The 27430-nt window shown below is 40.7% G+C and overlaps 1 protein-coding gene across 2 annotated transcripts in view; it reads left to right on the forward strand.

Annotated features, from left to right (window-relative positions):
• si:ch211-51h4.2 (uncharacterized) overlaps positions 1 to 27430 on the forward strand; it is a 104651-nt gene that overhangs the window by 59754 nt on the left and 17467 nt on the right. For both annotated transcript variants that reach the window (XM_057362859.1, XM_057362860.1), the window contains 5 exons: positions 20 to 119; positions 6436 to 6494; positions 6571 to 6635; positions 13834 to 13974; positions 23415 to 23457. In XM_057362859.1, coding sequence (XP_057218842.1) covers positions 20 to 119; positions 6436 to 6494; positions 6571 to 6635; positions 13834 to 13974; positions 23415 to 23457 — 408 coding nt within the window. The remainder of the gene's footprint in view (positions 1 to 19; positions 120 to 6435; positions 6495 to 6570; positions 6636 to 13833; positions 13975 to 23414; positions 23458 to 27430) is intronic.

Below are 27430 nucleotides of genomic sequence, written 5' to 3' on the forward strand. Positions count from 1 at the left end.
ATAATTTCTCTGCCCCAAGGTGGCCGTGACATTTGTTGTGGGTTCAGAAGTTCACCAGGAGACCACAAATGACTTCACCCAAATCGGGAAACCTTTTCTAATGGGAACAGTTGCTCTCGGTAAGACTCGCTTCCCTTTTTTTGTCTGAGATACAGTGGCCGCCGAAAGCATTTTGACACTGATGACCTAAAAATGTGTGAATGTCATTGCTTTAGAAAGAGGCATCTGCAAACAAATGACTCAGGATTCTGAGCTAGTTTGCAATTGATCTGGTGTAAAAGTCATTAATAGATGGTGTTCCATCCTCTTGTAATGCAGCCTGTATGACTTTCTTTCCATTATTAAACATGAAAGTTTATAAGCGTTTTTGTAACGTTTTCCTAATGTTTTTATGGCGTTTTCATAACATTTTTATAAACGTTTTGTACTGTATTTCTTTAAACTACAACAGCCACTTGGTCGTATAACACAGAGACATTTTTAAGTGTGGCTTCAAGTATACAAATAATTTTAAGTAACTGTTTGCCAGGAAAAATGTTGTGTTCCATGTGTGTAGGCAGTGGTGTGTCTGTGTGTTTGGGTTAAAGTGAAGAGAACAGAGAGCTACCGGGATGCGTCTGCATGTGCGCTGCAGCTGGTGTGCCGAGCAGTTAATGAAAGAACCTCTCGAACCTTATCACTGTGACAATGTAGATGTTAGCCAGGCGTCCAGGGGAATTTTCTCTCGCCTCTCTGTCCCTTTCTCTAATCCTGTTAATTGGCTGCCACACTCAGAGCTGTAAGGTTCGGTGGAAGCCATCCTTCCCTGGCCGGCAGGAGGCTTCTGTCAACAGAACAAACAAAATCCGCCTGCAAGTCTCACACGTCGCCTTTCTCTCATTTACAGCCAGGTCCGCTGTGACACCTTTGAATAGACAGTCACTCGCTTGACGGCTTTTTTAAAGGGACCGGTGTACCCACCGTGGAACCTACGGGCCCCTAATGGGCATGTGCTTTAAAGTCGCAAGGCTATAGGCTTTGTTTATGGTGACAGCGGGGGGAGTCCATCAGTGGCCTGGTGGCAAACCAATAATGTTTTATAAAAAATACTCAGGATGCGCACGTCAGCATGTGTAGTGCTTGGAAGATTTATGCAGATTGTAAAGTATTCGGACAAAATGTGGAGCAGTCTCACAACGTCCCACGCTTGGCTTTATTTGTCTGAATTCCAGCAGTGGACTCTTGGGAGCATTTGCAATTACAAGGGCTCTTACCTTTCGCTGTGCGCCATCTGTTGTAACCTACTGGGTTTAGTCCCCTGCTCCTTGTTCGTATTTATCTTACTGATGATTTTCGTTCGATGCAAGGGAAAACAGAGTTGTGACTATCAGCACTTTTAAAAGAGGCACTTTTTTATAGAGTTGCTCTTAATTCTCTGGTTTTTATTAAGAATCACTAAAACTGAATGCAGTTTTAGTTGTTTGCAGAAACCTCCGGCCTAGTTCTGCACTACAAGTTTTAAATATCCATCTTTTTTTCTTTTTATGAGGATTGTACCATATGTACAAAAAGTGCTATTACTGTAGGTTCAACATCAACATGGTGACTTGCATTAAAGTGATAGTCCACCCAAAAAATAAACATTCTGTCATTTACTCGCTCTCTTGTCATTTTATACCTGTAGGACTTCCTTTCTTCTGCAGAATACAAAAGAAGACATTTTGAAGATTTTCGTTAACCGGCACCCATTCTCTTGCATTGATTTTGTGTCCATACTGTACACAGGGTCGGCGCTACCTATAGGCAGAGCAGGCAGTTGCCTAGGGCCTCCTCAGGCTTGGAGGTGGGGCCTCCATAACTGTCACGTGTCTCCAACTTCGATGCACATAACATCAAACTACTGCAAGAGTGTTTTGAAAGCATATACGCAGCAGTCTACTTGAGTCTTGGCTGCGGGCACCTGTCCTAACATGCAACACCTCCATATCTCGCATATCTCTTTTACAGTCATTGGCGTTGTTTGTCATCACGAAAGATTATTATTTTTACGCTTTTTAAAATGCTTGCCCATTTAAACTTTCTATCGATTTCTCTTTCGAAGTGCGCACACATGTAGACGCAAGTTCTCATACAGCACAAGGCTACAAGAAAGTTCTCTATTGCGTCTTATACAGTATAAGTTAGGATACTGTGAAATACAAGTTTATGTTAAAAACGCATGAAAACAGTCCGTTATGTCTTAAGTGAAAGTAAACAGTTGGATATGTATCACTATAACGGATCAGCGAATTAAAGTGACTGTTGTTATTGCAGAAAATATTGCGCGTCCTGATCACACTGTCGGGGCTTATATTCTCCGGCTGCATTACATTATCCCTTACGTATAGACTAAAAACCTGCTGCTGTTTTTGTCGTCAATGTTAATAAAACAACAAAATACAAAATCATGAACTGCTCTTGACTAAAGAAGTTTTGTATCTTTATTTTAAAATTACCTTATTTTTAAACAAGTTTATTTAATTCATACAGTGAATAAGCAGGGCTTCATTTCTACATTATTCTGTTTCTTTGTTAAAATGCTACTGGACTCTTAAATAACCTTGTAATACCTGATAATAAGATTTTGTCAACCCCTACTTAGGCCTAAATAGTCTGTCATTCTTTCTTTCTTTTGAAGTGGAACACACCTACAGTATGCCTACTGTATACACTTGTCCACCAGCCAAGACAGGCAACAAAAAACTAAAGTTATAGTCCATCCGTCCAGTCTCTGAATGTAGGTTATAAAGAGAATAAACACTTTTCTGCAGCTGACTGAAATTAAGTCATTTATTTATGATGGTGCTTTTTTCCCATTTTAAATAGGCATATATACAGTTGGCTAAACTCATCCAAAAGAGTGGAAAAGTGATAGCTTTGTTACTGTAAAATTGTTGCAAAAAATAACAAAAAAATAAATTCCGGCTGGCCAAAAATTTTACTAAGAGCAATTTCAAATTGAAACAGACTTTTTAATAATATAATTAACTTGTTAAAATTGTTACATTTTTACAGTGTAATAAAATACTTTATTTATTCTAAAAGTGGAGGGGATGGGGGTGATGTGAGGGGCCTCCAAAATAAATTTTGCCTAGGGCCTCCAAATCTTTAGAACCGGCCCTGACTGTACAATAGAAGTGAATGGGTGCCGCCGCTGTTCGGTTACCAACTTTCTTCAAAATATCTTTTGTTTTCAGCCAAAGAAAGTCATACAGGTTTGAAATGACAAGAGGGTGAGTAAATGATGACAGAATTTAGATTTTTGGGTGACCTATCCAGGGGAGGATTAAGGTGGTCAGGGGCCCCTAGGCTGCTCTTTGGGTGAGCCCCCCCTTAGGTGGCTTTCAGGTGCCTTTCACGCTTGCAGTTTAGTTTGGAACGGGGCACGGTTTACATGAAAAATGTAAAAGGTGTCACGCTAACTCAGGTGCGCACCAGGGTACCGAACCCTGCGCATGCGCTTTAGCCGATTACAATGTATTTACTTCAATAAAACACATGTAAGAGAAGATAGCGTTGGTCATTTACCTTGGATTTGAGCAAGAGTGAGCCTGCATTGTTTGTGCGTTGCGAGTGGAATCAGAGCAGAAAATGAATGGTAATACGATGCTTCCAGATTTAATAATAGTCCTGATAAATGGTCTGCTTGCAAGCAGCAGAAAGCTCTGTAAGCGAACACACAGTAAGACCAAGTGTTGTTTACTCTGCGCTGCGCATAATAACATCAAGTGAATAAAAACACAATATATTGACCTGTGTTCTGTTTACTATCATGTGTCATGCACATTTGTGATGACATAAGATGAATGCAAATGCACCAGTGTTCGATAGAATCAAGCTGAGACACAAACCAACGCTGCGAGGGGCGTCGGGAACAATCGCACTCGGATACACACACATTGAGACAGCAAATACTACAGTGTTTCCTCTACATTCCTGGTTGCTTTGCAACGGCAAACACCAGTGCTGTGCTGAACCTGCTTGAACCTTTTCAAGCGGCAGCCAGCGGTCCCCCTTAAACTATTTCAGAGGCTCCTGGGGCACATGGCATCCTCTGCGGGGGTGATTCCCCTCGGGTTGATGCACATGAGACCGCTCCAGCACTGGCTACAGAGTCGGGTTCCCTGGACCCTGGAGAGCGTGGCACACCGGCTGCAGGCGTATTGTCATCACGCCTCTCTGCCAATGTACCCTAACCCCTTGGTCTTCGATGACCCTCTTGCGGACAAGAGGGATCCCTCTTGGGCAGGTTTCTAGGTGTGTTGTGGTGAAGACAGACGCCTCCCTGCAGGGTTGGGGTGCCGTGTGCAACGGGCACGCAGTGTCGGGTCGATGGACGGGCCCCCGCCTGCGTTAGCATATCAACTGCCTAAAGTTGTTGGCGGTGCTGCTTGCACTGAAGAGGTTGCAACATCTCGTGCAGGACAAGCACGCACTGGTCCGGTCGGACAGCACGACTGCCGTGGCGTATATAAACCATCAGGGTGGCATTCACTCACGACAGTTATCACAACTCGCCCGACGCCTCCTCCTGTGGAGTCAACAGGTGACGAAGTCTCTGCGAGCCACACATATCCCAGGCGACCTGAACTAGGCGGGAAAAGCGGAAGTATGCCGTCCCCCAAGTGAGCCTCATTGCACAGGTCCTGTGCAAGGTCAGGGAAGAGGAGCATCAAGTGCTACTAGTTGCGCTGTACCGGCCCAACCGGACTTGGTTCTCGGAGATAATGCTCCTCACGACAACTCCCCCTGGCCGATTCCCCTGACGACGGACCTCCTTTGCAGGGGAAGGGCACATTGTGGCATCCGAGACCAGACCTCTGGAACCTCCATGTCTGGCTCCTGGATGGGCCGAGGAGATCCTGAGTGGCCTACCCCCTGCGGTGGTTGAGACCATCACTCAGACTAGGGCCCCTGCCACTAAGTGGCGCCTCTTCTCGTCCTGGTGCTCTTCTCGACGAGAAGACCCACAGAGTTGCTCGATCGGGAACGTGTTGTCCTTCCTGCAAGAGAGACTTGAGAGTAATCTCTCCCCTTCCACACTAAAAGTGTATGTAGCCGCCATTGCCGCTCATCATGAACCAGTCGTTGGTAAGTCTCTGGGACAGCACGACCTGATCATTAGGTTCCTAAGGGGCGCGAGAAGGCTGAATCCGCCTCGTCCACGCTCCGCACCCTCTTGGGACCTCGATGTGGTCCTGGCGGGCCTCCAGAGGCCCCCTTTCGAGCCCCTGAGAGACGCCGCTCTTTCTCATCTCAAGATGAAGACGGCTCTTCTGGTGGTGCTCGCCTCCATCCAGAGGGTAGGGGACCTACAAACATTCTCCGTGTCCACTGATTGCCTAGAGTTTGGGCCTGGAGACTCTCACGTTATCCTGAGACCCCGGCCCGGCTATGTGCCCAAAGTTCCAACCACTCCCTTTTGGGACCAGGTGGTGAACTTGCAGGCGCTCCCCACCGGGGAGGAAGACCCAACCCCATCCGTGTTGTGTCCAGTACACGCGCTGCACCTCTACTTGGACCGCACGCAGAGCTTTGGAACACTGAGCAGCTCTTTGTCTGTAGGAAGTGGTCTCTGTAGCACATTTCCTCAGTGAGGAAATAGCGCTTCCCCAGTGGCCCTTACGGTGCAGGGCGGCTTCTTGCCGTTAGAGAAAGTAGGCCTCCGCCCGTGACGGCCGGTGGCAGGGGCTCCCCACCTTTCTCAAGCTCTGGGACCCCCTACCTCTCCACTGGACGGTTACAATTTTGCGATAGCGCTTATGTCTGACACGCCCGGGCCAGTCAGCGTCGCTTCGCTAGAGATTGTGACGCGGCACAGCGCCGTGGCGTTATCATAGAAACCCCATTCTGTCGACACAATGTCGTCCTTCAACACAATGCTTGATGCCCGCTGCAGCAGTCGAGAGACGCTTCTCAGGCTCCTCAGCACAAAAGGTGAATGAATGCAGCATGCCGTCTTCCTTTTATACCCGGATATCCGGGGCGGAGACCGGCATGCAAATTTCATTTGCCAATTTCATTGGCCTTTTCAAAGTGAGTCAGAGATGATAGGTTCTAAAGTCAAACCCCATTCTGTCGACACCTCCATCAGGGAACAGAGGTTACAGACGTAACCGAGACGTTGTCCTTTCGAAATCTCGTATGTTCAAATTCATTGTTTTTCAGGAAATGGAAAAAACATTGTACTTTTTCAACGATTAAATAGTTGACAAGCACTTTTTAAAACTTTTTATTGATTAGATATTTGCAAAACCCAAGGGTGACTAATAATAATGATTTATGGCAACAAAAAAATCTGGAGATAAAAGGTTTGAGAAGGACAACAGTGAAATACTTTATTTTATGGCTGTTTATGTGTCTTTAACACTGTTTTTGTATTATATTTTACATATTAACTGATGTTTTGTTAATCAGGTGGAATAGTCAACGTCATGCCGTTCCTGTTTTCAGAAATCTCCCATGTTAAAACACAGGTAATCTCCAAACCTTTTGTACTTTTGACTGCTAGTCTGAGAGAATTCTGTCAGGTAATAAATGTTTTTGGTACAGGTCTTATGGTTCAGGAGAGCTGTACTAGGAGGTCTTGCCACATGCACACTCCTTAATATATTATGGTAAGTTTAGACTTTTTTGTTTCTGTTATAATCCACTAGTTATCCCTGTTAAGTTATCTATGTTAAGTATGCAAGTATACTGTATGCTTAATTATTAACAATGTCATAAATACTTTTGGTTTTGTATATGGTTAATATGGTTTTGTATTTTTTTGTGTATGTTCTTATTAATGATTCTAAATGGTGGTAGTTTTTCTGTGTCTCGTATTAGATTTTGATGCACTGATTTTAAAGCTGTACATTAAAATCGCACAAAAGATTTGACTGCCACAGTGACTTCAGAAGACTTGGCATATAGCCTCTTGGACTACTATTATTGTGCCATTTGTCTTTTTGTGAGCGGGTTTAAGACAGCATAAGGATGGTAAATGCAAACAAAATATTTGGATTAACTACTCGTTCAATGCTGTTGCACGACTGCATAATCTCCGAAAGAGTCACTGCGATGCCAGGCACGTTCTCTTTCCTTCCAAAGGTGACGTGTCCTTCAGTTTAATTTAAACATTAGACGACTGTCAAGTTCACCGGTGACAATGCAAAGCCCTCCGTGTTCACTTTGTCACTTACCATTTTAGACCGACCTAGAAAGAGCAGAACCACACAGCTTCTGTTTTCCAGTACAGGGATACAGGAGATGGGAGACGTGTGCGTTCCAACTCCCTACTGAGCTGCCCGCTCGTCCTCTGTGCCTGATGTCTGTCTGATTTTAGCACAACCTGAAAAACTCTCCGACACACCGCCGTTCCATCTAATCATCTGTAAAGAAGTTATTGAGTTACCAATCAGTACCATTACTCAAGAGACCCAAAGCAATTATGTTGCAGCAGATGAGATGAAAGGAGAAGGCTTCTGGAGATGATATCTCGTGTCTGACTCTTTGGAGACCGAGAATGCACTGCTACAACCGTGCCAGTGGGGTGTAAGTCACTATACGTTTCAGTCTACACTTCTACAGAACATTAATACATAGTTAGCTGTGGTGATTTAATGTAACATTCATTTAAAAATCTGTTGTATCATAAAGTTTTCACTGTTTTCTGAAGACCTGTCCTAAAAAAAGGATGCTCTCAGTGCAAAGTATCCATAAGTATCCATAATATTGTAGAATACATGTCGACAGCGAGTTTGGGGTCTGTTGTTGTTTTTCACAGAAGGAATTATTGGCCTGCCTTTTCTCTCATATATATTTCATCAGGCCCAATTCTGATGTATTAGACACCTGGTTACATCAGCTACATCCGTCTGCAGCTTTATTTGATTTGCTGCAACGAAGCATTTACTTTGCTTTGACCAGCATGCCCGTTTGATTTAATTTCACTTTGTATCAGCCAGTTTACCTGACTGAACTCTCACATCATTTCTGGCCAGACAAGCTTAAGGCTTGTGTTCCAGCGTCCAACAGTACATGAGGGTAATTTACTCTCTATCCATTACAGCTGCTTTCTTCTGAAGCAGAGACAGAACAAATGTTGACTTATTTCTAATCAAATTAGCATTATTTTGACTTTTTTATAGATATTTAAAGAGTACATACAGTAACTAGGGATTTTTAAGGTCCTACTTTGGTTTATGGAGTGCCCATCAACAAGTTTATGTACATAGAAGGTGTAAAGACACTATTATTTCGTAATAATAGGCAGTTAGTCTTACCTTACTTCTCGACTGACTCTCAAATTATCCCCTCCTTGACGTGATTGGTCAGATGGTCTAGTCTGCTGTGATTAGTCTACCGCGAATGAGGCTCACGAGCTACAGTGTTTGGGGTAGAAGAGTGAAGTTTTCGCGGGCAGTCCTAGCAAAACGTAGGCGGGGACTATATGTAGTGACGTAAATCCGCGGCGGTTCGCGAATCGGACTAGGGACGACTCGTTTGCGTGATTCAGAGTCGACTCCCTTTTTTCCAAGCCAATAACTTTGTAATTCATTCACCTTCAGATTTACAACTTGGCAGACTGCTTATTTTCAAACACGCCAACATTACACACTGCATGAAATGTGATTTTCATGATCTCATGTTATGTAGGCAGCTGCACACACATCATGCTTAAAGGGATACTTCACCCAAAAATGAAAATTCTGTCATCATTTACTCACCTTCGAGTTGTTGCAAATCTGTAGAAATGTCTTTGTTTTGATGAACACAGAGAAAGATATTTGGAAGAATGCTTGTAACCAAACAGTTCTTGGACCCCACTGACTACCATCACAGTATCACAGAATCGGCGCATTGTGATATTATCGGTATCGTGAGCCCTGTATCGCGTATCGAATCGTATCGGGAGGTACCCTGCATTCCCATCCCTAGTTCCCATACAGACTGTGTTGTTGAAATATCCATTAATTAATGTTCTTTTATCAGCACTTTGCATCAGGCCTCTTAACCTAAGCTGTCAACCGCAGAGTGATTTTCCCTTTTTTTGTTGTTTTGTCAGCTCATAATTTCAATATCTAATTATCAAACTAAGCATAATTCTATTTTCTCTCCTCTATTGAGAGAGCAGAGGAGGAGAGCTGCATTGGATTTTATTGAGATCTTTTGAAGCATAGCCTGTACAGATTAGCAGATAAATCTCTGGTGGTCCCTGAAGAGCGAGGCAAACAGTTTTATGAAGTTTTTGAAGCCGACAATTTTTCCTTTGATTTCTGTAAGCTATATCAAATCGGTGTTTCGAGATGGTCTTTTTCATCTTTTGAACTACAATCACAATATCAACTTTGACTTTACTTGACTTAGAAATGCAGTTGTTTGGGGGTGTTGGGTATATCCAGGTTTTATGGCTTTTGTAGCCTACAGCTTAGACGTTTGGATATCGTGGAGAAGCTTTTTAGGTCAAAATTCAGTGGGCCTAGGGCAAGATTTTTTTGTAAGTTGTCTGGCCACATAACACTTCCACATTTGCTTTCCCTAGCTTTTTTGCCAATACTAAACCAAAATATATAGAGAGAATTAAATGCAGTATATCCACATTTTTTGTTTAACCAGTATCATTTTAAGTTTTATTAAATTTTGTTGTTGAGTACCACACATGTTAATTTATTGATTACTGTAATTTGTAATATAAGAATTATATTAGATATTAGAAATATATATATAATGAAATCTAAAATGTGCTTTATTTGTAACCTAATACCAGTTATAGATAATTGATTCCCCTCTAAACCTCAGAACAAATATCTCCCTGCTAATCTCATCCGGTACTTCACCACCACAGCGGAACCGTTGTCAGCATTTGCGTTACATATTGGCGCTCTGACGTTTAACAACTCACCCCTTTTGTCACCTCTGAGATACGACGCTTCTAATGCCCCCTGCCTCTGATTTAGTTTGCTGTGGGTGGCTGGCGTCCCATCGTAATTGAGTCATCATCAGCGAGCGAGCGGTCTGGAGCTCGCCCGCGGGCACAGCATTAATGAACCCTGCAGCCAATGTGGCCTGTGCCGTGATGACTGTGACTGATGAATGATTGCTGGAGGATCCGCCATGCTAGATTTGTCACCAAAATGAGACCCCCTTACCCCCGACTCCTGTGCGATGGAACATCAGAAACGTCACGCAGCCTGTTTGTCAAATGATTAAGTCTTCCAAACAAGCTCAAAACCATCATGCTGTGACACATCACGTCTGAGGAGCGCCATAAATCGGACGACGTTTGAAGAGCGACACTGCGATTGATATGAATGCGTCGCCGCGCAAACGGCTGCATGGTCGTGAGCTCGTGATGGAGGTACGAGGGGGATGAATGGCGCCGCTGTCATTATTAACGCTAGTTAGAGTACACCGCGGCTTGTAATCATTTCTGGTCGCGCCGAGTGTGAAGACTTTTTAAATCATCCAAAACTCATGGAGGGCCATTAACCCTGAGTGGTTGTGTTAGCAATCTAGACTCAATGTTTGACAGGATACTTCACCATCAGGTAAATCTCGCGTCGCTCTGTCTGTCTCTCTCAGAGCGGCGGATGTGTTTTTCAGATTTTATTCTCTGTTATCACAAAACCCGTTTGTTACAGTTAGTCAAAGAACACCAGATTATTTATGGCCCTGTCTGTGAAAACCCAGCTAAAGTCATTTTGTGATTTACTACATAAAATCATGCTACTGCACATATTGTAAAGAACATTCTGTGAAAATGTAACCTTGATGTCTTCATATTGACAGAGTGAGGCCAAAGATTGAAATCATAGTGAAATGTACGCAAGGTGGAAAATACTTAAGTATTTTTACTCTCAAGTACATTTTCAAGTATTTACATTAATTCATTTAGCAGACGCTTTTATCCAAAAGTGACTTTAGGAACATAACAAGTGATTTATCTTAATAAATCAATAATGACGATATGTGCCAGTAATACTAAGTTTCAATCACAACATTCAGATGTAAGTATTTATTTGTACTTAAGTATTAAAGGTAATAAACATTAAAAAAATTATGAAATGTGGAGTAAAAAGTTTTTCAAAGTTGAAAAATATGCTTGAGCAAAAATACTTAGGAAATAACAGGAAAACACAGGGAATTAAAGGTCCAGTGAATGAAATTTAGTGGCCTCTAGCGGTGAGGTTGCAAATTGTAACCAACGCCTCACTCCAACCCTCATCCCTCCCTTTCGAAGCGCTATGGCAACTGACACACGTATTTATTAAACGCAATCTGTAGAGCAGTTTGTCCATTTAGGGCTACTGTAGAAACTACATGATGAATTCCATGTAAGGGGACCCGCGGTGTATGTAGATAGAAATAGGTAATTCTAATGTAATAAAAACATAACGCTTCATTATGTCAGGTCTTTGTGTATACCTCTGAAGACATAGTTATGTATATTATACTGCATTTCTGTCAATATCCTCCAAAAAATTACACAGTGGACCTTTAATAGTTGAAATCAAACTTTGGTGGTTGTTCATAATTGGATGATGATACTTTAGCCTGGTTTTCAGAGGCAGGGTCACATTTGACTTCATTATTTCTCCCGCTTGTCCACCATACACATAATGTTGACATCTCATTATCTTGAAGAAACCTGCATCTTAAATGACAAAGTTAAATCCTAGTATCCTTTTGGGTACTTTTTCACTTTTTTGTACTTTTGTGGATCACCCAATATAACCGGCGTTATGCCTTCAAGACCAAAGTTGTATGGTGTTAACAGTGCATTTTTCACATTTGAAGTCTATTAACCTGTTTTACTCATCACAGCTCCTGACTGAAAGACAAGGTTTAGTTTATTTCAGAGTGCGCAGTGATATATCGATTCACGGCCTGACCCCGTCCTTGGACTCTTCCGATAGCCCTGGAAAGCTGGCCCCATTGAAATCCCGGCCACTGCGGCTTTATACCGTATGCCATCATAACAGGGTCTCCTCTGAACTTCCTCCGAAAGAGCCGGGCTTTGTGTTTATTCTCTCGAGAACGTCTGAGAGAAAGAAAGAGAAAGAGAGAGAGAGAGCGAAGCAGGTGTGGATGTTAAAGAAAGCAGAAATGGAGGATGATAAATAGAACTGGATGATAAGAAAGTGGATGCCAGTTTGAGAAAGACGGGCATACAATGAGAGAAATGGATATGGGAGAGCATAAATACAACATCATATATAGAAAGACAGACGGTGAAAGAGAGAGTGTATGCTTGTGCAAGAGAGAGAGAGAGAGTGAGAGAGAGAGAGAGAGAGAGAGAGAGAAGACCCCTGTGGGCCAATCTCATCTGTCACAGCCAAGCTTCATCATTAATATGCAACAGCAAGCCACTGATGCTTGGCATTGACCCATTTTCTCGCTGAAATATCACCGCAAGGTTCACGGTGTAAGAGAGACGCGGACCTTCACATAATCGGCTTTGCGTGGAACACCCAGGTACGAGAGGTAAATAGAGCCGTCTAGCAAAGGGTCTGTTTGGAAAAACAGGGGCTCGTATCCTGTGATAATGAGGCCGGCACACTTTGATTATTACAGCCGCAGGAGTTCAGAAATAGTCCACCCCCCAAAACCTATAATGACAGTATCTCAAGTCATCACACATTGAAAATGATTTCACCCACATTATAAGGTGCCAGTACTGGGAAGCACATGATGAAACATAAAAACAGCAGTGTTCATGTGAAGTGCTGTCAAGACATTAATCCTCACAGGACAAATCTGCAGTGATCGTGACTCATTGAAGAGTGAAAACATGCGAGGCACAGTCTTTCAACTCAAGGGAAAAGTGCATGGAGCACTTGAGCATTAAATACCAAAGCATTGTATGATTATGCAAATTATGTGTATTCAGTATCTATACAGATATGGCTGGATATGAAGATATCCTCTTGAGAATGTGATTTTTTTTCACATGTCCATAAAAAGTTTTAAACCATCAAATGTATGCATTCAAATATTAAAGGAATATTCATATTCACGTTTATTCATTTAGCAGACCCTTTTATCAAAAGTGACTTACAAATAAGAGTGCATTTTGACAAGGGTCTTGAATATGTATTAGACATGTGAGGGCTTTAGAAAATATATTTGATTCATTTGGTATGCATGTGTATGTTATATGCTTTAAATTATGTATTATTTTACTCCAGTGAATAAAGTTCAAGTCTGTCTATTCTATCAGAGTCTTGGCTACAAAAAACACATTTGAAGAAAGCGTTATTGCTTATGAGAAACGACTTAGCATAAAGTAATGGGGCATGTTGTCACACTTACAGGAAAAGCTGTCACAATGGAACCGGCCATTATACAAAAAAATACTGGATTTTAATTTCAAATAAATAAATAAAAAATGTGAAGATTTAAACACACATTCCTGACATTTAAAGAATGAAACTAAAAGAGAAACAGTTCTCCGTTGCATTAGTTAATGTATGCCAGTTTGGCCTCGTGTTTGCTTGTTTACCCAACATATAATTATTATTTTATTTTTTTGTTTTACTTTAGATGACAGAACTGACGAAATTATTTTAATACCGTTTTGAATTTAGATGTTTAAAATCCATCAACTTTTTTGGAAAAAACAAGCAATGGAGGAATTGAACTTTTGACTCTTAATCGTAGCATGACAAGTTTCAGCTTCGGCTTCCCATAGGCTACATTTTCTATAACTTTTCCGGTTGTAGCTGCCTGCAGTACATGTATTTTATATAATGTTGTATTAAATATAAATATATTTTCTGCATTTTATTTTTTAAAAGACTGCATTTGTCCTTTTCTATTTCTGTATTGCAGGTGTTGGGCAGTATTAGAGATCGTTCCCCAGTTGGCCGTTCAATCGGTGCTGGAGCAGAGAGTCTTAAACAACAGCGCAGGACAAACAGAGACGATCCCGTTTGTACACACATTTGTCTACTCCAACATTTCCCTGGAGGAGTGAGTGTATACACAAACACACACACACACCAGCATGTAGAAACGTGTGTCGAGGTTATTGTACAGTACACATCACCTTTCTTACACACACACACACACACACACACACACATAAATAGGCTACTCAAATGTCTGTGGAGATTCTCATTTATGTTTTTACGAGTCGGAGTCCAGAAAGTCCACCAGCGTGTTATTTTTTTCTTCTGACCGAACGACTCATCTGGAATCTTCTCAGACGTTGCCACTTTAGTTTTTGTGGATGTTGAGTGAGCTATTCTGTTGTTATACATCTGAGTTTAAAAGCACATCTCCCATCTCAATAAAATAAGCACCGCGAGTCAGGCAGTGAATACCGCACGAACATCGCTCGAGCTCCTTTAATCGCCGTCTCCGGTTTATATGTGACGTTGGAAGGACATTTCATTTTTACGAATTCATACGATACAAAACTTGTTTATGTGTGAGTTTTAGCAATATTAAAATGAGCTCCCATCGCCTTCGTGTGTAAATACAAGCAGATATAGTTTTGCCCGTAATGATGGAGGGTGAATAGCCTGATTAGACATGTCAGTCAGCGTAGAGGTGCTATGAGTTTTCCAGAGTATTCTCCCACCATCCATTTTCACGTTTTCAGCCCAGTACACACACCTCGAAGGATGCGCCGAGCTCATATGATTGACTAAGCAGCACTTAAGCAGGTGAGGACCCCGTAAATAAGCTTTTCCCCTCAGAAACGATCTCCCTCTATTGAGCTGTGCGGGTGGATTCTGCCACCTGGAGATCGCCAGTCTCCCCTTTACGGTTTTATATCTGCTTGGTTTGTTGAGCTAATCTACTCCGAAAATATGGAAATAAGGAGAATAAAGGATTGATTGTGTTTGAAGTATATTGACCAAGATAAATTTACGGTTCAACTCGTGCATAATTCGACATATTTTGATAGGAACGCTGCATCTTAATTCAGTCATATATTTTCAAATCTTGTAAACTTCTGTCTTGCAGTTTTACTAAGATTTTGTAATTGCTCTATATGATTTACCCTAAGAGCCGGCGCTTTTAAAAGAACAATCGGTTACACTGAATTATAACTATGTGTGGAGGGGACATATCACACGTAATTTAGAAAACGCAACGTCAAGAGGAAAATTGAAGGCTTGCTCTTAAACACGCCCCGCTACTTGATTTTTTTCACACGAAATATTTCCTTTATATTCGCACTGAAACAGATTCTCACGTCACTGTTTTGACATTTATTTAATTTAGCTGTCTGCACACCCCTGCTTTGTGAATATGTGAATGTTTCTTTAGAGACGACAGGTGTCGTCGGTAGTTATAGAGTCCGGGTCAGAGATGCGCAGAGCAACAGTGCACCCCGGAGCACGGCAGAGGTACTTCAATAGACTTCAACACAACGTTTCTAACTAAAGTGAAAATAAAATTCACTCTACCGTACACAAATGTAAGCAAGGTCATAAAGTATCGCTAGCGTGTTTGTTTTTATGTTGCACTGCGTATGGAATAAGAAACGTGTGAGTGCGCATACCAACTACCTTGCAATTACACACAGATCAATATGTGTCTGCTTGTTTATGGGTTTCAAGTATTTATTTACGAGTTGATCTCAGCATTAACTCTCATTCATCATAGTGCATAACTGTCTTTCTACAGCATAGATGTATCGCTATCTCTGTCTTTTTCTCTCTCATTCATAGTCGGCACTAATGACCAAAAGCCCTCCCACAGGGCTGCCATGTGAAGTGTGATTGTCTAGAGGCTCTCCAAGTTGTAGTGGTACAGTTCTTATTCTCATCATTTGCTTTACATTCAATACACAGTTTTATTGCCCCTTTCCGTCCCTGTGTTTAAGGACTGATGGTCACCTGATTCAAGTTTTTGCCTGCACTACAGAAATTTGCCAAAGGTTTGGAGACAATGCACACCTGGGTGCAAGGACGCAAGGGATTGGATAAAAAATGTGGGGCATCCATTTTTCTCGCAAAACAATTTAAGAAAAAAATGAAGGCCGGCTTTTGAGCGTTGTGCTTGATCTTTTGGCTACAGGAAGATAGATTCCGTCAAGAGAGAGTGAAATAATTAACGAAAAAAGAAAATAATTTGCGACAGAGTCACATTACACGTCTGTCTGACTTGCTCGCAGCCGGTTCCATTATTGAGACACAAGTATACTTAAGGAGGCACAGGCATTAACCTAAAGACAGAGGGTCAGTCTGCATTGGACATCGACTTTAAAAGGCCTTCTGTTTGATAACCTCTGGATTCATCGATTATATACAACTGATGGGATGCAAGCACTGACTCAGAGCTTTGCTTTTTCAATTCAATTAAAGCTCTATAGTGGAGCTACTCGATATTCCTTCTGCACGGGCAATTATATTGTCAGTCTTACGATTGATTTGTCTACAGTCGTTAAGGCTTTCTTTTTACGACTGGAGCAGAGGTATTTTCTATAATTATTTATTCTCTTTGGACTGAATTTGATAATGCCATTGTTTCTATTGATCGGCTGTCTTTATTCTGGTTTGTGTACTATATGAACCTGTGAGCGTTATGTAAGGTGCCATGTCACTAATCATTTTTTCTTTTATTTTTTAGTAGTAACAACCTCTTCTCAGTGGATGGGGAATACAAATATATGTATTATTTTTATAACATTTATTAAATAGAGTGTGGTCGTATTTGATCCAAACTTCTTTAATGAGCACATCACAAATCCTGCGTGTTATCTGTGTTGACTGTGCGTGAATCAAGTGTGTTTTTCTCCTACACTTAAATAACTAATAAAATAACAAACGGTCATTTTGTCCTTCAACCCTCCATTATAACCGACAGAAGGGGTTGTGATTCCAGCTAAAAACAGTCAGTAGGCATGACATCTCTTTCCAAATTAAAGTCGACTTGCAGCCATGCCACCTTTAAGAGCAGAAGTTAAAGACAGAGCGCAATGAAGATGTATTAGGAGGTGTATTAGGTATTAGGAGAGTTTAGGGTTCTATATTGGTTGATTTGTGTTCTCCCTTTATAAAATAATATTAAAGGGGAAGTTCACACAAAAATCAAGTTTGTGTGATTTTTTACTCACCCACATGACGTTAAACATGTTTAGAGAACATCCGGCGTCTTCGGAGTACAAATAGAGATATTTAGGTGACATCCGAGAGCTTTCCAGGCCTCCTCATGGTGTCAGTTTTTGCCAAGGTCCAGAAAAGTACTAAAGACATCGTTAAATTGGTCCATCCGCGCATAGTGGCTCAGTTGAATTTTTTTGAAGTGACGAGAATGCTTTATGTGCGAAAAACAAACCAAAATACTGCCTTTAATCAATATATTCTCCTCTGTCTTGTCAGTGTATGGCGCGCGTTCACGAGAGCACTTCTTCGTCTTCTCCATGTAAACACAGAGTTGCGCTTCTGCGTTGTGAGTCAGAGCGCTGGCATCCAATAGGGGCAAGCCTCATGCGGCGTTCGGGGCACAAACTTGTCTACTTTTGAAGTGCTCTCGTCCAAGAAGACGACGAAGAAGCGCCATACACTGACAAGACAGAGGAGAATATATCGATTAAAGTCGGTATTTTGGTTTGTTTTCATACATAAAGCATTCTCGTCGCTTCAAAAAAATCAACTGAGCCACTATGCGCGGATGGACCAATTTAATGATGTCTTTAGTAGGGATGGGTACGGAGAACCGGTACTTTTTTGGACCGGTACATAATTGGGTCGATACCAGAGTTTCGATAAGCTTCATGACGAACGATACTGTTATCGATACTTGCGTTGTTTTATCTCTGTGTATTTGTATGTTAAATGGCGAATTAGAGGCTGCTGCCTGTCATTTTCCATCCCTGAATGATGTCCGAATGGCTGAAGTTTGCTCGACGTATGTGTGATATCTAGGTTTATATGATTTCCGCGATGTATTTGTAATCTGCTTGTTTTGCGTGTTTATGAGTGAAAGAGTGGCATGGTTGCGCTTGTGGAGCTTTCAGCGTCCGCGTTTCACAACGAGGAAGCTTCCGTCAAACACACCTTTGCGGAAACCCGTCAAAATAAAAGTCCTTTATTTGAGAACAAGTTATAACATTGTTTTTAATAATTCGGCCACGGAGTATATTTACTTACTTTTAAAAAATATTACTTTATTATACTAATAGTACTTAAATTTATGTAAACCTAAAACCAGAAAGGAAAAAAGAAATACGGTCTACCAGCCAAATAACCATAGTGATGTAAAGTAAATATGTTGAATTACACTATGATGTGCTCCTATGCACATACTAAGTGCCGTAAGTGGTATGCTAAGGAACACACACACGTTTTGTTATGTGGCATTTTCTGTTTGCTCAGAATCATTTGTAAACTGCCGTCCTATAGCTCAGCTGTAATAAAGAAACTTAAAATGTTTAACATCTTAACACATCATGTGTTTTTGCATCAAATTATAGAGCGTAGTATCGATAACAGTATTGATAAGTACCGGTATCGATAAGCAGTATTGGTATCGATATCGAAAAAATCTTAGCGATACCCATCCCTAGTCCTAGTTTAGTACTTTTCTGGACCTTGGCAAAAATTGACACCATGATGTCTATGAGGAGGCCTGGAAATCTCTCGGATGTCACCTAAATATCTCTATTTGTGCTCCGAAGACGCCGGAAGTTCTCTAAACATGTTTAACGTCATGTGGGTGAGTAAAAAATCCCACAAAGTTGATTTTTGGGTGAACTTCCACTTTAAACACAACCCAGAAAAACCAACAGCAGTAAGTCAGAAGTGCCTCTCTTTGCTGGCCAGAAGCAAAAGCAAAGCACTTGCCAGAATGATTTTCAGAGCTTGCCAATGAGGCACTAAACATTGTATTAAGCTGAGAAGTTTACACCGTAGTTTTCAAATCTCATCGGTTTGTTTTCACATACAACCTCCCGAATGATTTAAAGTGGTCATATGACACGGCTAAAACGAATATTATCGTTTGTTTTAGATGTAATGCAATGTGTATACACAATTATAAGGTTTAATAAACACTGTATTTTCCACATACCGTGCATGTTTGTATCTCCTCTTTGCCTCACCTCTCTGAAATGCACGGATTTTTAACAAAAAAAAAGCGAGGTGTGCTATGATTGGCCAGTTAACCAGTGCATAGTGATTGGTCGAATACTGCAAGCGTGTGTCGGAAATGTAACGCTTCTTACCATATTTGGAAAGCAATTGTACTGACAGGTACGCCCACCTTACTTACATTTGGGCGGTCTTAGTCAAATCATATCACGAACTGACGTAGATGTGTGGGGGTGTGGTTACATGAGGCGTTTCAGGCTGGTCTGGGTGAGCATTCGCTTTTAGATAAAATGCATCTTTTGTTCCGACACTTTAATTTTTGCAATTTTACGTGTCTAATACATGCGTGAGCAACTTATAACACACCAAAGACACAGAAAAACACGTATTCGCGCCATATGACCCCTTTAAAACTGGACAGAAATGAAGTGATGCTGCAGGCTTTCTCTTCCCAAAAGCGGATTAATACCTCTGAAACATAGCCATACAGAAAAAAGACAACAAAATTATTTGAATTTCAAAGACACTGGGACTGAGTCAAAAGCAAGGACTTTCAAAGACATAACATTGAATGAGGATGGAATGGAGAATCAGTACACGCATTCTCAAAGGGGGTGAGTGTTTGAAAGATGGGAGGTACATTTTACCCTGTTGACCAAACCTATAGAAAAGTTTTCTAGATGCTTGTAGCTGAATCACTCCATATGCAACAACGTTTTGGCCTTACCCTTAGGCTTTTGACCACTTAACTACAAAGTTCTTCAACATGACTGGTGTAATAAAATAACTGGAGTGTGATAAGGACCAGTTGCATAGTAACACACAATAGGGCATCTTTTATTATGTCTCTTTGTTATAGGTCATGGCTTTCTTAAGATAGATTCTTATAAGAATTTGTCTTGTGTGCACTTCTGTATATATCTTCAGCAGTAGTAATATGGGAGAGAATACAGTAAGAAGGATGCATAGGATGGAGATTTTCAGTGCGTATGCCCACATGACATACTACTCATGTCAAAAATTTGCATTATATGCTCAGAGTTCATTTGCTAGGTTACTATTTTCCGCAACACCATCTGTTCGTCTTTAAACCACTTCAGTTGGTAGGAATAGATGTATATCCACTAGTACTGCATGTGTTGGATTCATTATTATGAATTATAAGTACTGTGAACTTAGAAAATATTGTGATGTACACTTGTATGCTGAATGCTGGTTGGTGCTGTATTTTAATTTAAAACCTGAGACTATATTGATATATTTCAGGTTTTATTTGTCACGTACATAACCATATATAGTATGAAATACGGAAAACACTTTACAATAATAATGTTTGTTAACATTAGTAAATGCATTTACTAAGATGAACTAACAATGAGCAATATAGTTTTTCAGCATATATGTTAGTTAATGTCAATACAATTATTCATGTTTGTTCATGATCCATTAAAGCGGATGTAACACGCAGTTTCTGCCAATCTCATCTTAATCTTGAGTACCTATTAGCGATGGGCGATATTATATCGTTTGTGATATACCGGTAGAACTTCCCCACACGATAGGAATTAGTCTTCCCGCGATATAAACGATAAATTCTAGTTGATGACGTATTTCTTTGTGAGACCAATTCACAGCTCATATGTGAAGCGAAAACGGGTATAGCGGAGGGCGGACGTGAAGCTGAGAAAGAGTTTGCACTAAAAGCTCTAAATCTCGTTTAGGTTGGCACTGTAGATGCATCCGAGTTAATGTTTAGTTTCACTTTCGTTTTATTTAATTCGTTTGTTAAGTATTTGTTGATAGTCATAATACGTTACACCACAACATTTAGTTTGGCTAAAAGTATTTATTTAAACATTCGTTAGATGTTATGCGCGCGTGCGCAAATAGTTTAATATGATTTCTTGCCTGTTATGTACAGGATGAACGGAGCGTCCCGTGCGCAGCTCGCGCCCACATGTGCTTTCATAGCGACACAGCGCGCACAGCACTGCTGCCTGTTTACATACAGTACACATGCGAGTTTGTATTACGTTATTTTAAATACGTTTATGAGTGTATAAAAGCATGGATTATTTCATTAGATTTCTTTTATCCGCATTTCTCTGTTCTCTTTCTGTAGCGCGAGTCATAGACAGATTCAGTGTATGTTGCTGTGAGAAGAGAAGGTTCACACAGTTCAAGAGAGAGTGATTGACAGCGTGATGCGATCGATCGTTTCCACCCAACAATAGAATATATACAGTTTTAGGTATGACATTATGTGTTTATTGAGCTTTAGTTCATTTAAGTTTTCTTTACTACAACCTTTTGAAGTCGAATCTCACTATTATATTTTATATTTACAAAAATACTGTAGGTATATTTTAGGAGCTGTTTGGTTTGGGGTAAGTTTTACTTTTTGATAAAATTTGTTTTCTGAGGGTCTTAGACTACATGCAGCTACTATCACTTGACGCAAACAACAGCAGTGGATGGCGTTATGGATATATCGTCATTTTTATCATTATCGCAACAAATACAAGGAATTATCGTGATAGAGTTTTAGGGCCATATCGCCCATCCCTAGTACCTATAGAGTAGTATTGCATACTTTGTATCTTCAAAGAGTCTTTAGTTTGATCATATTTATAAAAGACTGATACAGCTGTACGATTATTTCCAAAAACTGGCGAGCCCTGTTCGCGTGCATGGGGGGCGGGACTACAGCACCAGGACACAATACATCATCGCATTATCCCTGCATAACTGTTGGCTGTAAGTTCGTGTTGTGTACCTTATGCACGTACGTGCCGATTGCCAACAAAGCACAGACATACCTATGACTCAGTTTCACTTACTGCATGCGGTATGACCGGCATCTTTTAGCGCAGGGACCGCTCCATCTATCAAATCTCCAAATCCAGAGTTATATCCACCGTTTATATAACATTCATCACCAAAATGCAGTGAACAAACACAGCCGAACTTTGCGGAGTTCACATGCTCCTTCTCCCAATCTCCCTGGTTGACACGTGGGCGTGCGCTTTCATCTCGCGGGTTGACGCGCGGGCATGCTTTTCCGGGAAAATTGTCCAAAAAGGGACTAAGAAAAGTTGTTACGAAACAGAATTTCATGTTAGAAAAAAACTTTCTGAAACCTATATGAACGATGGGGGCAGTGTATCGAGCATAGAAAAACTATGTCCAACTTGCTTTTTGACAAGTTGACCACGTCAAGCATGAGAAGCCAGCATGTTTAACAGTGTAAAGAAGTCTGAATGCATGAAACACTATGGCACCTCCCCTTTAACTAAGGTTAACAATTACAACATTTGATTTTAAATAATGTATTAGTACTCTCTAAAAAATGCCTGGTTATTTTCAAACCAGCTTTGGGTCAAAAAGGGACAAACCCATCCATTGGGTTAAATTTTCCTAGCAAATGGTTTATACTTGACCCAACCAAACAGCATTTTTTAGAGTGTAAATGCTGAAATTAACAACTGAGATTAACAAATACTGTATTATGGGCTAGTTGCACAAGATGACGCTGGTGAGCTTTTGCGACGCAAAAGTCTTGTAACACTATCGAGTTGATTTGGCTTAACGAAGTGCTCAGCAGTGTGAAGAGGATCTGTCATATCGCTGATATATTACTTTCATCTTTTTTTATCTAAAAAACACCCATATTTGCCGGCCAAAAATCCTCCTTTTCCCATACAGTGTTGTACGACCGGAAATTAGTCTGCCGACCCTGGCATCCCAAAATCTCACCGCCGCCATCTTGTGCTACTAGCGAATTGTTCTTTGTTATTTCTTGTTAGCTAATGCATTACCTTATGTTTACAAATACTACCTTATTGTAAAGTGTTACCAGGAAATACTTTTTACATCACGCATCCCATGCAATAAAATGAGGTACGCATTAAAAGTAACAATAAAAGTACATAAAACTATTTAAAACACTCTGTATTTAGGGATTACACGTATCATCAGTTTATAGAGCAGGCTGGAGTACCTGAGTGATGTCATTACAGCAAAACATGGAACACCTACTGATTCAACTGTATGCCTTAAATGCTCTTTAACATATGAAATATGTAGGGAACAACTATTATTCCGCTTATACCACGGTTACATTGACACAGGAGTCAAGTCTATGAAATTTTGTAGTATTCAACAACCCTGTCACATAAGAAAAGCGTAAGGAAAATGTGTTAAAGAGTTTTCTGTGCCTGCTGCAGTTCTCACAGTGGCATAAAAAACTGCTGTGATTTAAAGCCCTTTTTTACCTCTTTGACAGATGTATTTTTGCCTTTAAGCCCATCATTAAACAAATTTAAAATGTTTTTTTTATCTTTACATATTCCTTCATCTTTGCAGGTCAGAGAAGGCAGGGGAGATAGCGACGATACCTCTGACCAAGGTAAATATCATCATGCTGCACTCATGATGTCAATGTACAGACCCAGTAATCCTTTAAGAGCCTTGGGCTGGAGGATAAAAATGTCTGCAGTGCTCTGCATGTATGACAGGACAAGAGCGAGTAAATATTAAGATGCTGCTGCTGAATTTAGCCTATTGAGTGATATAATGTACTGTTAAGTGCTTTTTGACTTTGAACGTTGAGTGTTTTGCAAAGAATTCAGAAGCTGATACAGTATATGACTCGAGACGCTGTAATCAGAGGCTATGATCTCGATACGCATGTGAAGAGTCTATATCTAAATCACAGGTCATTACTGCCGTCTCCACGCTGTTGACTGCGTGATTTGTTAAAGCTGCATTTATTTCTCAGGGGTTTTTAAGGAAATAATACACATGACCCGAGAATATTTCCAAAGTCATCGCTGACCTATCCATTTTAAATCCAGTCCTCGAGTTCATAGGGTGTTCTTTGGGTGTTAAATAACAGCACGTCGGAGGATTTTCATTTTTGTGTGAATGTGAATGTGTCATCACTTAAAAAGGTTCAAGACATTTTAAGATTGTTTATTATTTCCATCTGCACGTGAAGCCTTTAAAACATGACAACAAACCTAAAGCCAGTATAAATATATAACACAACATATATGATTAAAACCGACACGCACCTTTAAAAACATGAGCTTAAAGACAGGATGCTTTTAAAGAATGTGGGCGACTAATAAGACAAGACCTTGCTTTAGGAGAATCCCCTCTCGAGTGAACTCTGTTTGGCAATAGTGTAGCAACTGAAGTGTGAAAATCACTCCGCTGTGTCTCATGCCTATGGCCGCTACTCGGGAAATGAGCTTAGAGGCAGGAGACGATGTGAATCACAATAATGAATAATGCATGACTAAGTACTTTCAAGCACGCTCTTGTATCTTGGCGCTCTTGTATCTTGGCGCTCCTCTCGGTTTGCTTGAGTCTTACCAACCTTGTAATGAGGCTAAATATTTCCATTCCAATCCGTTAGCACACAAAGACCCCAGCCTCGACTTGAGACGTTCACTCAAAGCGCTTCCCTTCTGGGGATTGTGGGTAATTCGCATCGGCGTAGAAACCGCAGATCCCAGCCAATCGTGTTCTCCGTGTCTTTGCCACGGTGCAATCGCTCACCTGTGTGGCGTGTTATCGTTTTCCGACTTTCTTCTTGACGCTTAAGTGTTGCATCCTAATTAGACTGGCTGCTGTACAACTCAGTCTTGACCTTACAATCATTCATTGTAAAAATCAAATGAACCAAACGGAATCAATTTATCGTCCCCCGTTCACATTACAAGCGACTTTGTCACTGCAAGTCACCAGGGGTTGGCGGTTAGGTCGCAGTGGGAGTTCCCACTACAGGTGACACTCACTGCAGGAGCTGAGAGGAGAAGAATCACGTATACAGTACATGATCTAGTTATCTGACACACTCTGAGGAAGGCTGGAAGCCGAAATGCATAAGTGTGCAGAATTGTTGTTGTTTTTTCTGTTTTGTGATTAGCCATGATGTGAATCAATTCGTCTTACTATTTTTGTACCGGAAGATTCTCTTTTGTAGTATTTGGTCAAGTTTGAGACCTGACCAAAGAGCACCTTCTGGGATTACATTACAAGGTCCTTCAAGCAAGTAGCGCTCCATGATTTTTCTGCTTTGTTCAGGAGAAGAATCACGTTAGCTCCCATCTTCACTCCTATTGGCGATCGCTCCCAAAAGTCGCTCCTCATTTGCATAAAGTTAAACATTTCTCAACTTTGTCGCATTGCTAGACACGCCCCTTCCAATCGCCAACGGTTGCTACTGCTCGAGTTGCCGGAAGTCGCCAACTCTCCATTGAAATGAATGGGATCATGTCACTTTGTAGCTTGTAATGTGAACGGGGCATAAGCCCTTCCTAAGGAGCAATGTGCCAAGTCAGGAGCTTCATCACCCTATAGTAAACATTGCTCTTTTAATGCTGTCATGTATAGGTCTGTATTCCTGCGGCTCTCCCGCGGGACTATCGGGACCTGAAACGGATTCTTGTGGCACCGGATTAAATGTTTTGGATAAAAGACGGTAGCAGTCGGAAACTCCCGACATCCTTTTAATTGGAGGACATTGCTTGCCCCTCCTTCAGTGTATGGGATTTTTGTCCACATGTTTTCAGCAATGTTATAAATGTCCTTCTAAAGAAAGCAAAGAACAACCAGAAATGTAAACATAATTGTACATGATCTCTCTGCCACAGTTTACATGTCACCCAGCCAGAAGAGAGACAGGTAAAGAGAGGAAAAGAGATTTTAAAGCAGGAGTGATTGACACACCCAGTGTGAGGTACTTCCATGTGCTATGTTGAGTCTAGAATTAGAATGCCTTTAATCCCTATCATGCGGTGTATTTAGTATACACCATAGAGTGTTTGAGTGTGTGAGGTGCTACAGAACCAGCCCTGCCGGGGGAAGTCTGTTAGTATACTCGCTAGTTACTGACATGATTGACAGTTGTTTCTCTCTGCCCCCAGCGGGAACAAAAGAGACGTCTGCTTACCTGCATACCACCTACAGCACCCCCGGCAGTGTTGCTGAATGCATATGATGGTAGTGTTGCCTTTAGATAAATCGTACAGATGTTGACACAGTAGATGTTGTGGACATGTTACTGCATAAGAATATCCGAGTGTCTATTTACAGGGTGAACAAATAGCCTGCCTTGTTGGCAGAGACTATTTGCACTAGCTCCACCCACCAATATGTGATTGGAATAGAGAAAGTGTAAGAACGACGCCATTTCAAACAGCGATTCCAGTGGTGTAAGGTGTGAAGTCTGTATAGCTTTGGCACTGGAGACTGGGGTTTTAATCCACCTCTCGCTGAAAACGCTCTTTTACCTTTTCTATCACATTGCAGATCATAAAGGCATTTGTTTTCAATAAAATTGATGTAAGACTTAAAATTCATTTTTATTCATAAAGTTGAGGTTTAGGGTAAAGTTAGGGGTAGGTGTAAGGCTTTAATATCTCAATATGTTGCCATCATTTTAATATTTTTTATAAATATAATGATTTACACTCTGGTATTATTGCATAATGTTTAATGCACAACAATACTGAGGTGCAAATGGTAATGTTATCTGCCACTATTATAAGTACCAATAGCATCTATTTCTACTTAATCCAAAGAAAATACTGCTATTTTCGGTTAGTGTAAATAGCATGTCACTAAGAAATGCTGCTATTTTCACTTAGTGCAAACATAACCTACTGCTATTTAAACTTAGTGCAAATTGCCGCTGTCTATGAATACAATAAATTATGAAGAATCTTAAAGAAATATTTTCTTTTGACTACAGTCTACAAGCTATTTCATCACATTGCTGCTGTCCTTCTGAAACCTTTATCTCCATATTTTGTTATTTAAATGTTTTGCTATAAATCATTAATATTTGTCACCTTTTATGTTTGTCACTGGGTTTTGCAAATATCTAACCAATGAAAAGTATTTAAAAGTGCTTGTCAAATTTGACAACACAGTATTTAATCATTTAAAAAGTACAGTGGTTTTCTGAGGTTTCGGAAGGACAGCGACGATATAGAATATCAGGATAATGCATTTAAAGTTTTTTTCAGTAGAGAACATTCTAATTTTCACCGTTTTTAAAGGCTAAACCGCTGAGAAAAAAAACAATTCTCCAATGGCAGCACATTCATTGAGGAGGTGGTGGTGTGGGTGGTTACCTGAAATGCACCACCGATATTCAGATGATATTTCTCACTTTAAATGGTGTTGTGTGTTATGTGTTCCTGAATGATGAAGTGAGTCAGAACAGAGAACTGTGGCACATTTCATCTGCAGTCAGAATAACATTTAAGAGCAGATCTGCTGGTACAAAACCACACGCAATTATCTCACACAGCAGATTTAATGAACACACTGTTCTATCAGGTCATGAATTTAGCTAATGTATCAGT

Source organism: Triplophysa rosa, linkage group LG20 (assembly GCF_024868665.1).
Source record: "Triplophysa rosa linkage group LG20, Trosa_1v2, whole genome shotgun sequence".
NCBI lineage: Eukaryota > Metazoa > Chordata > Actinopteri > Cypriniformes > Nemacheilidae > Triplophysa > Triplophysa rosa.